General features: G+C 40.4%; 1 protein-coding gene across 1 annotated transcript; it reads right to left on the reverse strand.

The window, feature by feature from the left end:
- Nucleotides 1–437: 437 nt before the first annotated feature.
- On the reverse strand, nucleotides 438–7559 carry LOC135217754 (allantoinase-like). Its single transcript, XM_064253763.1, has 10 exons — nucleotides 7371–7559; nucleotides 5964–6070; nucleotides 4666–4820; nucleotides 4359–4401; nucleotides 3950–4047; nucleotides 3234–3419; nucleotides 2343–2481; nucleotides 1722–1891; nucleotides 1314–1346; nucleotides 438–831 (listed from the first exon to the last, which is right to left on the reverse strand). The coding sequence occupies exons 1-10, from the start codon at nucleotides 7493–7495 to the stop codon at nucleotides 673–675; spliced, it is 1215 nt and encodes a 404-aa protein (XP_064109833.1). The 5' UTR covers nucleotides 7496–7559; the 3' UTR covers nucleotides 438–672.
- Nucleotides 7560–11285: the final 3726 nt, after the last annotated feature.

Genomic DNA, 11285 nt, shown 5'->3' on the forward strand with positions numbered 1-11285 from the left:
ATAACTAAAAACATTATATATTTAAACAAAGAAGTGTCAAACTCGAACTTGATTCAGCACCCCCCCCCCCTCCTCTCTCTCTCTCAATAAGAGCATTACTCTCATTCCTAGTTGTACAATGACCAGGCAGTCATTTGAATAGGTTCTTTGCAGCGTGCCTTCGAGACCTAACTGCAATCCCTTTCTTTCCTTTTACTGCACCTCTTTTCATATTATCTTTCTTCTATCTTACTTTCTACCCTCTGTTAACGATTCATAGTGCAACTGCTTTGGGGTTTTCCTCCTGTTACACCTTTCAAACCTTTTACCTACAATTTCCCATTTCAGCGCTGAATGACCTCATAGGTCCCAGAGCTGGATCTCTGGCCCAAGTCCTATATTCAATTCAATTCTCAGCAAAAATAATGGATTAGAAAATGAGGGTAATTAATCACGAATCTCATTAGAAAACTTTATGTTCATAAATGTTATAAGGTTACAGTTTTGGTTCTGTGGATACAGTCAAGAAACTGTACCAGAGATACACAACTAATTGATCTGAAACACGTCGTCCGTATTTCAGAAAACATTCACGAGTGAGAATCTTTTTTTTTTTTTTTTAAATAAGCTTTAAATGAGCGTTTACCTTTGAGATGCAACTGCGTTCAGAGTTCACTAGCTGCCGTGTCTGACCTAAAGCCTGGCCGATACAGCAGAGTCTGGAGTGGACGCAAAGACAAACTTGCCCTGAGGTCTGGAGGAAGTGAATTTTCCTTCGTCAAATATCACTTTGCCTCCGAGAATGGTCTTGTGGACTCTGCCTTTCAGTGTCTTGCCTAAGTATGGCGTCACCTGAAATTGTAAACGGTTGCTTTTCAGGAATCTTATACAGAACAATAGGTTTTTTACTTGTCAAGTTCACTTAAAACGACACAGTAATCTACGGCGGTCGTTTGCTTGGAATACGAATTTCATTCGTAATATGACAATGCGACAGAATACCACAACGTGAACAGTAAGTAGGCTAAACATTATATTATGGATAGCTACCCGCCTCCATGATGGTGGGAACTACGTGTTACTTAAAGCAGAAAGAAGAGCTTTTTGTAAGTCTACTGACGAGGAGTTCCGCTAAAAACAGAAGCCTTTAATTACGTTCAATTATTGTCCTATCCCTCTCTCTCACATAAATTGAAGTTTGACCTTGACAGAGAGTTCTTTTCATATGCAAACTCAGGAATCAAACAGCACTCGCAAAGATGAAGTACATAGATTTCAGGCCGTAAAAACGTTTATGATGATGGCGGGAGAAAACGAGAAAGATAATTGCTTACCTTATTTTTGTGATAAATCATCGACTCGTCAATCTGGAAGAGAAAAAGTGTGAGAATGAATCAAATGCTCAGCTACAATTCAGTGTCACGTGGACATTTCGCTGAAACTTAAGAGACTTTAAAAGCTGCAATTTCAGAAAAAGAGACTTTTATAGTTAGCTTTTTTTAGTTTTCTGTTTTATATTTTCATTCTCATATGTAAGTCATAAACATCGCATCCCGAAATTCCTGTATCTTTAACACAACGCGAAACCCTTTTTCAGACCTTTTTAGGCTTCTCCAAAGGGCTTTCCTAACCCCTCAAAAAGAACAACTAAAACGAAGTAGTTTGTAGGCTTACTCCCTGAGTAAGCGGCAATTCAACCATATATCGGGATTGAAGTGACTATCACAGAGAATCATCATTACCGTGAAGGACTCGTCAGGATTCCAGACGACGAAGTCGGCGTCGTGTCCAACTTCCAGGGCGGCCTTCCTCTGGAGCGACGCCTCGGTGGCCGGACCAACACACATGAGTTTCACCACGTCCTGCAGGCTGAAGCCTCTTTTGCTGCCCTCGCTCCAGAATAAGGAGAGTCCTGCGAGGGGGAAAAGGAACGTAGGATTGTTCAGCGTGAATGCTATATTTATGTAAATATACCACATAGTTCTGCTTACCTTTCAATTGCTATTTATCTACAATAACAGAAATGGTATTAGTGAGATAAAATCGTGTAATGTGTATCATCTAACTGAAATGGGACAGTGGACTATATACAATTCAATTTTATTTGTCCTTAAAATATTGACTCTTCAAGGATGAAGGTCTGACAAACTGCAGCTTCAAGGTGGCTTCAGTTTTAAAATAAAAATACTACATTAATTTATTCGCCGTTAAGTTCCTCTCATGATTTGGTCTAGAGTTTCCAGCCCCAAGAACTCGATCCAATATAAATGAAGAATAATAATAGAAACAAAATGATCAACTAATCGTACAGAAGAATAGATCAAGGACTGGGGCATAAGAGGACAGTTGAAGAGATCCCCTACCAAACTGGACAGAAGCGATCCCGCCCCAGGCAGCCATGAAGTCCATCTTTCCAGGCAACTTGAGGTCTGGAGTGCAGGGCGAATGGTCACTCACCACCTGCTGGATGGTGCCGTCCCTCACAGCTTCCCACAGCTTCTCCTGAGGATGGAAGGAATATATCTGTTGGCATGGTTAGTCTAAGAACCTCCTGATAACATCGTGTTCAGAAAATGTTGGCTTAACTTGTACGCTTTCATGAAATATCCCTGTCGTTGAGCAATGTCATTACCTTCTATTTTTCTACTTGTTTCTGTTGTAAGTCATCATCTTTTAACAACTGTAGCAGCATTTGCAATAACGACAGCATCCTAGAAGGTAACCCTTTCAATTGAGGCGTTCACAATATCAAGGGTTCCAGGGGATGATTAGGAGAAAAATCGTGAGAAAAACGCGTTTGTAAATTGGCATTTTCAAACACGCATATCACCACCCTTGTTAGATAATGAGATTTTCGACCACTGTGGAGTCTACATATGCGATTACGCTTTTCCATGGGAAAAGTAGGATATTTTTAGAAGACTTTGGAGAAAAAAATTTGCAGCTTCAAACTCTGGGGACCTTTAATATTGTGAACGCCTCAATTTATGGTGCAAAAGGTATAATAGTGGCGATGTAGCCATTGTCAAATAATTGACAGTTACTTGTCTCTAAGGAAAGTCTGTTACTAACTGAACATTCCGTCGTAATCAAGAAAATCGTTTTTTTTATCACGGTTCTCAGCTGGAAGTCCTCCATGACGTGTATTCATTTGTTTGAATACCGTATCATTTTGTCCACCAAATTAGTGTTCATTCTGTCATGTTTCCATGGAGACCCTGCAGCATCTCCTCTCTTCCAGTCCTTTTGATTACCTGGTTCTCTGACTCCCGAATGGGCGGACAGCACTTGTACTGGGTAGCTCTGTCTGGTATGTCCTCAGCCTTGAGGGCCAAGTAATGATGGCACGTTTCCACGCTGAGTTTCACTCCTCTTGCTTGGGCCGCTCTTATCATGGGCAGGGCTTTGCTCGCAGACAAGTGGACGATGTGGCATCTTACCTGTCGATAGGTAAAAGAAATCGTGAACGTCAGAAGAAATTAATCTGCCCACTCTTACACAACTTGGCAACTTCTGACTACCCCAACCAAACCTACCAGCGTCTTCATCACTTGAGTTAGTCTATGCTTTATTTCACTTCTAATGAATTCAATCAACACAATTGACTATATATCTGTTTTAACATGATTTATGATTATCAAGTTGAGTTTTATAGAGGCCTCCTATTATTTCATTCATTCCTCTTCTAGTATACTTCCTTTCAGAGCATAATGATTCCAAGGGATTTCCAAGGAATCTGCCAATTTCGTGAAGATTACCAGCAATTTAAACATTTTTCTAGAGAACTGAGCCATGTAACTCATTCTCCCTGCAACTGCATACATTCTAAAGACATCAAGGTAACGCTTGTCGCTGACAACTACGAAAGGTGAATTCCCCTTCACCGATTCTTCGTCAGCATTTGAGGACTTGGAAGGAACACTCTCTCCTACCTTAACTGATTCTCCCGAATATTCTTCTGAGAACTTACTTTCGTCTTCTCACAAAGCTCGATAACTTGCTCAATCGCAACTTGCTCCATCTGTTGCGGACGGCTTTTGAGGAAGGTGCTATATTTCTCATTTGGGTCTGAAATGGTCAGAGAAAAGACGATTCAATGAGAGCAGTGTGGAAGAGTGCGAACAGTGGCGGATTTTATGGGGGGCGGGGGGAAGGGGGGCGTGGAAAACAAGTCCCAAAGAACAAGAAAGTGGATTTGTATTTTTCAGAACTATGCTTCTACAAAGAAAATGAGCAAAAAAGATAAGTCTTAGACAACACATCCACTGAAGAAATGAAAAGTGAAGCAACATCCTCGAAAAGAAAGTGTTCAGTCATTCAACAGACCCATCCATTGTTTGACCTTCCTCTAATGCCGGAAAAGATCATGAATAAATTACCTTCTTCAGTGATGGTGTCGCCAATGTCACACTCGGCGTGGAACTGCAAAGAGAGACAAAAATCCAGGTTCTTCATCTATTTATGAATGAGTTTTTTTCTCCGTTTAAATCTGAGATGCAGAATTCTTTAAAAAAAATTAAAAAATTCTTTTCTGAGATGCAAGTTTCTGAATGCTAGGCTGTAAACATGGCTCTGAAAAAACAGAAGAAACATTTACACCACAAATCATTTTAAAAAAGCAAATGAAGAGGATAGAAGTTTAATAATCATGAAAAAATATGAGTAATGACTGTCTCTTCGACCAACCAGAAGCACAGACTGCGTCCCTGCAAGCTGGTTGAGAGCCTCCTCCACTTGCTGGCGGTTGACGCACGGAAACTCATCCACTCCACTGTGGATGAGGAAGCACTTGAAGCCGCAGATGCCCCCGGAAACCATCTCCTTCAGGTCGTCAGCGTTTCCTGGTGGGAAATAAAGTAAGGAAGGGGCTGGTGATCTTTTTATCTTTTGCGACTGCGTTTGGTAAACTGGAGGGAATTAGTCTGTTCGTCAATGCCTGACAAATTGATTATGGGGCTGTTTATTTTTGGCTGTCGACGACATCAGTTTTAAATAAAGAGTTCTGAAGCATGAAACTTCGCTAAGATCTTAAGAACACCCTTAAAAAATGACAAAACACGCATGTTTACTTCAACATAAACCAATAATCATTCCGGATAACTTTCCAAAGTGTCGCAAAAGAGAGCTGACAGGTATCGGCATTATTTGGGATGATCACAGGAGATTGGTACTGCACCAAGCATTATTGAATTAGTCTCATGATACTGTGACCTAGAAATATCCTGATTTTCGTCACAATGATATTATAATCGTCCTTTATAGTTTGTTTAAAAGTTAGGGAGATTTTCCAACCTTTCCTTCGTACTTTTTAATGAGTTACAAGTTTATTAGATAGCCGAGCTTCGGAAATAAACAAGGAAGGAGAAATAGGTTATATACCCGATAAGTATATCTCAGTTTACCCAGACAACTGAGCTGATTAACAGCTCTCCTAGGGCTGGCCCGAAGGATTAGATATTTTGACGTGGCTAGGAACCAGTTGGTTACCTAGCAACGGGACCTACAGCTTATCATATCGAGAAATGGATTTCTAAACACCAGAAATGAATTCCGCTGATTCAACGTCGGCAGAGCGAGGATTCGAACTCGCGACTACGAATTGGTAGGCGAGCACGTGAACCACTCGTCCAACGGGGAACTTAGAGGTCATCAGAGAAATATTGAAAATTTGCTTATTGAGAAAAGAAATGTATTCATCAGTGAAACATGCGCTTTTAAGATGCTTGCCCTGGCTATTTTTGGAATTCCTCTTGCAATTCAATGGATCCATCATTCTTGGGTGCGTGAACTTCAATACAAGGCTAAGTTGTGTGATGAGAATTCATTGTCGAATGTTGCACTTAAAAACACCCACGTTAGAAAAAATGCAACGCTTTAAAAAGAACAATATCCAATTTCCCTTTTGCTAAAGATATTAGTGACGTGCAAGTACTACGCAAAATACACACATGAGCAAAGACAGAGGTTCTCTCGCAAATACTGACCTGGAATGACTCCGCCCCAGAATCCAACGTCGATCCAGCACTGGTCCTTGGCTGCGTTCATCTTCTCTTCCCAGGCCTTCATGGTCGTTGTGGGAGGAATGGAGTTCCTGTGAATGATAACAATAATCATCTTTAATAACAAAATCCGAGTGAATGTTGTTTGTTCTCCCAGTAGGAGAGACATGACACAGCCACCCACCCCTTACAGAAAAAAAAGTTTGTCCACTCCCGATGGGAGTGGGGTAAGTACAGGAGTGGAAGGGTGGGAGATACATCCACCCTTCTCCTGCAAACCTGTTTGTCCTCCTTGGGTAGGCGTGATAGAAACAGGAGGAGGGTAAGGGAGACATCCACCTTATTCCTGCAAACCTGTTTGTCCGCCTTGGGTGGGGCAGGGTAGGAATGGGAGGAGGGTAGGGGAGACATCCACCTTCTTCCAGTAAACTTGTTTGTCCGTCCCGGATGATGGCGGGGTAGGTGGGGGATTGGGAGGGTAGGGGGAGATAACAATGCCGGGTTCCAGTACGCGTAGCACGCCCCAACAAGCTCATTATAATAATGACGACAATGACGGGAAAAGGATTATGACAGCTGAAAAGCAAAGATGAGGTTTGATTCCAGTTTTCAAACTTGATGAAGTCGTAATGAAGTAGCTACTGATCTACTTCTGGATTCAAAAGCGAAAACTTCAGGGCAGTTTCAGTCATTTCGTGTCATTCCAAGTTCCTTCCCCGACGGATATCGCCTCCTGAGAGGAAACCTCAGCATCCTTCAGAAGCGACAGAGCTTTTTTGCTGCTTTCCTGTGAAACTGGACTTTTATGTCAATCATATCAGCATCTCTTGACTCTCGAAAATCAGCAAACGCAACTCTGTTAGTCTTTATGTGTTTCGTGCGTTTATTAAAAGAAGTTGTGACTTGTGAGCAATTATTATGATTGTGAACAGCTCTGTCTTTTATGACAAATCGCTGAAGTACGCTTTCCTCTTAACTTTTAACATCACAGGGTATTAAATGTCAGACGTGAATGCATGGCCACCATTCCTTCAGCTTCAAATGCCTTTCCATAACATCAAATATCTTGGAATACCTCCTTAACAACAGAATTTATAATTATCCCCAAGAGGAAAACTATTAGGTCATATTTAGACTTAGATCTAGATTTAACTGGCTTTTACCCTGCTAGATACTTATAGTAGATTCACATCGACCGTGCATCCTATATCTAAACCAGTCCCTTACAACGCTCCGGATTGGCTTCTGATAAGCCAATCCCAGGGCTGGAAAGTCCTGTGATTGGCTTATCAACAGCCAATCAGGAGCGTCGTAAGAACTGGCCTAGACGTCAAATGCACGGTTGATGTGAATCTACTATAGTAAGTAGCGTGCATGCAAATAGTGACTTACAAAGGCATGTCGACAATGGTAGTGATGCCACCAGCTGCGGCCGCTTTCGTGGCCGAATCGTACCCTTCCCAGGCCGTGCGACCTGGCTCGTTGACGTGGACGTGGGAATCAACGATTCCGGGCATCAGGACCAGATCGCCACAGTCGACGACCTGTAACAAGAAGGATCTGTAGCAAATGTAATCAAGGTGAGGACACGCAAGCAGAGACTATCTCCCTGCTAATTTGTGCTTAATTTTCATTGTGCCTAGTCGGTTTTGAATGAGTTAGTCTGACCCTCTCCTAACAATTGATTCATAGTTCAACTGCTTTGGGGTTTTCCTCCTGTTACACCCCTCAAACCTTTTACTCTCAATTTTCGATTCAACGATGAAAAATAACCTCGTAGGTCCTAGTGATTAGACTTAGGCCTAATTTCTGCTGGCAATACAAACATTCGCTCAAGATCATCCATGGAGAATTCATGAATTGATTCACCATGAGATAAACCGTGTTGTAATCTCTGCTCTGCGGTGATCATACGTTGAATGAAGGCACAAGTTTTCATTATATTTCATTACGTATCAAGTCAGTGTCACTGCACCAAAGGCTAAAAGACATAATGGAAAATGAATAAGTAAAAGTACAAAAGTATATATGCATACATACACACACACACACACACACACACACACATATATATATATATATATATATATATATATATATATATATATATATATATATAAAGGAAAAAAGCAAATGTGTAATTGTAAAACCTCAGCTTTTTTCGCTTAGAGACAAGAGAGGGCCTAGCGACAAGCCTTCCTTGAAGGCTTGCTGAAATGAAAGAATTGAATTGATGATCATGCATGGGAGGTCAGAGAAGCTCGTGGTTGCTATGTGATTTTTAAGGTGTGTCCGGATATGTGCATGTGTTTGTGCGTGTAATGATGGGTCCAACCGCCCGACACTAGTGATAAAGGTGACACTCTCCTGAGACAAGTGATAAGGACGGTTTGGAGGACTCGGGTCAAGAAAGCCCATCGAAAAGGTATGGCACATTTAAAAGACTTAGGAAAAGTTGCCTTTGAAAAGAGAGAAGTGTAAAATGTATACATTTATTGAATACTTAATTATGTGTTGGGGAATATAATGGATATATCTCTTTGTTTCAGATAGGTTCATGACATTATACTAGAGAATGGGATTCTCTAAAAGACTTGACTATTTAAATGTAGTAATTTAATTAATAATTTGGGAGTTTGGGAGTGATTACTTAGTCTAATTCAGAAGAATAGAATGACAATTTACAGTCTTTTGTGGGTCAGACCTAGTTCTTAATGCAACGTCACTTCAAACCACTTTGTTCCATATCATATTCAGTTAGTTTTGGGAGTAAAAAGTATATTTTTGTATTTACGAGAATTCATTAGCTTAGCTATATCCTAGCTTGATACCATTTGCAGAGAGATAGTCAGCAGCTAAATGTAAGAGAGTCGTCACTTGTTTTATTTTTGATATATCCAGTGCTGAATGGTCAAATATGCTCAGCAATAGGTGGTGGCAGCGATTAAAAGCTTTTTACAGGCTGTAGGTACACTTCTGAAGATACTGGTGCTAGTTTAGGCATATATTTTTAGGGGAGAAGGGTTATAATTATGTCACAGGCAACTCGAGGTTTCTTTGCTGATTTAAGGGTTTTAGTGTTCGGGCGGTGGGTGTTTCTCTCTGCGTTACAGGCAGTGTAATTAGCTAGTGCTTTGTGAAAACTGGTGTTCCGATGTTTTGGGAATCAAAGTTTAATTTTTGGCATATTAAATTGTTTACCGGGTGTGGTGAGTAAGTTACGCACATTTGCAACAGGTATACAAGCTTGGGTTCCGGTCATATGAAGATGTGAGTGTAATTTCATTGTTTCCTTTCTTTCCTTTTTTTCTCTTTTTATTGGTGATTAATATGCTCAAAGTATATTTTTGTTTTGATGTCCCTCGAGATTTGACAGACACTGGGGAGATTTTCTAATAACATGGGCGACGGATGGTTGTTGTGAGTTACGCCCTAGAGAGAGAGGAGAGAGAAAGAGAAAGAGGCTAGTGTCTTGAGTGAGAGAGAAAGAGAGAGAGAGGAGGTCGGTTGCTGACGTCTGGGAGGAGAGAGAGAGAGAGGCAGACGGAGGATGATTGCTGAATGATGCGGTTTCGCTCTTGATAACTGATTTGCTGGGTGTGGTGCATGTTTGTTTTTTTTTATCTTTTGTTGGGGATGTTTGCATTCATTTTTCGGGATTAGGATTTGTGTGTATATAAGTACATTGATGTTATTGAGGTCGGGAAATATCATAAAGCATAAAAGCTTTCATAAAGATAGCAAAATGGCGGACGCAAGTTAGTACGACGACTCTGCTTCATCACATTACGAATGTTAGTGCGTGTGTGAGTCCATTTCGTGGAATTGTAGATGGAATTCTTTCGCAGCCGGTGCAAATCTTTATAGAAGGTGTGAATAATTATTTAAGCGCAAAAAAGATAACAGGTGGTGTAGAGGCATTAGAGAGCGAAAGCTTTGTTAGATTTCAATAAGGGTGATCTCTCCTATCATTGCAGGAGTTTTCAATTTGCGAAATGTTGAACCTGGGCTGATTTGCAAGCATTTTTAAGAGCAGCTTATGGCTCAAAGGAACATGGGCATATGGTGAGAGATCTCAGAGGGCTATATAAGATACAGAAAGGCCCAACTAGCCTGCGGAGAACATAGTTCAAAAACTTTTTGACTCAGCAAGGCACAAAATGGATAGAAAAATTGAAAACATCTAAATGGGTTTGGGTTAAAGGAGATAGTGTCTCACTGGACAGTTTTATAAACTGACCCATTTCGCGATGCTCTTGCACGATGTACTAGAATGCAATACGTGGGATAGTTTTGATGAAAAGATTGAACCCTACAATCAGAAATGAAGAAATAAGTTTATGCCCAAATTTGATAAACATATGTCTAAATGTCCCCACTGTAGATAGTACATTTTTTAATGGGACAGGCCTGAGAAATACTGTGCAAAGAGACACAGAATTTTCTTCTCCCTGTTTATGTGCAAAAGTTGAATATGACAAAAGATCGATCAATCAAAGGCAACAGCAGTTGCGTTGCTTCAATTGTGATAAACCAGGGCACCCAAAGAAAATGTGTAGGGTTAAATATTGTGGAATGTGTAAGAGTGCGGATCACTATTGGCAATCTTGTCCGTCTCAGATACGGAAAGATGCGAGGCCTATACCTCTAAGTTCTGGGTGTTATAATATGAGAACTTCCCAGGCGGGTCATTTAAGAGGGCAAAGGGATCAGCGAAATTTTTGGAAGGCCGATCAACAAAAAGGGTGCAGATGATTATAGTCTGTCCAGAATGTCATGAAACATCGAGTAGGTTTGCGACGATGCCAAACTTCCTCAAGACTTTTAATCTGACTCAAGCTAATCCCAGCATCCTTCCATTCCTGGTCCTTTAATACGGTCGTAAAATTTCCTTTTTAATCCTATAATCTGAATCTTTCCAGTCACACAAAAGCTGAATGGTTGTTGTGGATTAAGTTGACCTTGTGTTTCGAAAACAGTTCATAAAGTTCATTGCTTTGTTTATTTTAAAAACATTCATATAAAAAAAATTTTTTTTAGGAACAGTTTCGAGCACCATATAAGTACGGGAGACAAGTAAGTGTCCTTTAATACATATCACAGTTTTTCTACAACTTTTAAGAGATCCATCTCGATGAAAATAAAATTGAACATTTCTGTGCCCTACGATCAATCTAGTTCAGTACAATACTGGAATCTTAATGTACTCAATGTTTTCGAGCTTTATTACTCATTAAGCTTTAACTTTTATTCTTTATATAATTTGAATTCTGATTGAATCAGTTTATATTTGAACATTATCAAATG

This window comes from Macrobrachium nipponense, chromosome 7, assembly GCF_015104395.2.
Source record: "Macrobrachium nipponense isolate FS-2020 chromosome 7, ASM1510439v2, whole genome shotgun sequence".
Lineage (NCBI taxonomy): Eukaryota > Metazoa > Arthropoda > Malacostraca > Decapoda > Palaemonidae > Macrobrachium > Macrobrachium nipponense.

Excerpts from the sequence above, each read along its gene's own strand:
- LOC135217754 (XM_064253763.1), bottom strand. The coding sequence starts at position 7,495 with ATGCCCGGAATCGTTGATTCCCACGTCCACGTCAACGAGCCAGGTCGC. Across the intron at positions 4,821-5,963 it reads CTGGGGCGGAGTCATTCCAG|GAAACGCTGACGACCTGAAG; the intron begins GTCAGTATTTGC and ends ATTTCCCACCAG. Across the intron at positions 2,482-3,233 it reads TTCGGGAGTCAGAGAACCAG|GAGAAGCTGTGGGAAGCTGT; the intron begins GTAATCAAAAGG and ends TTCCATCCTCAG.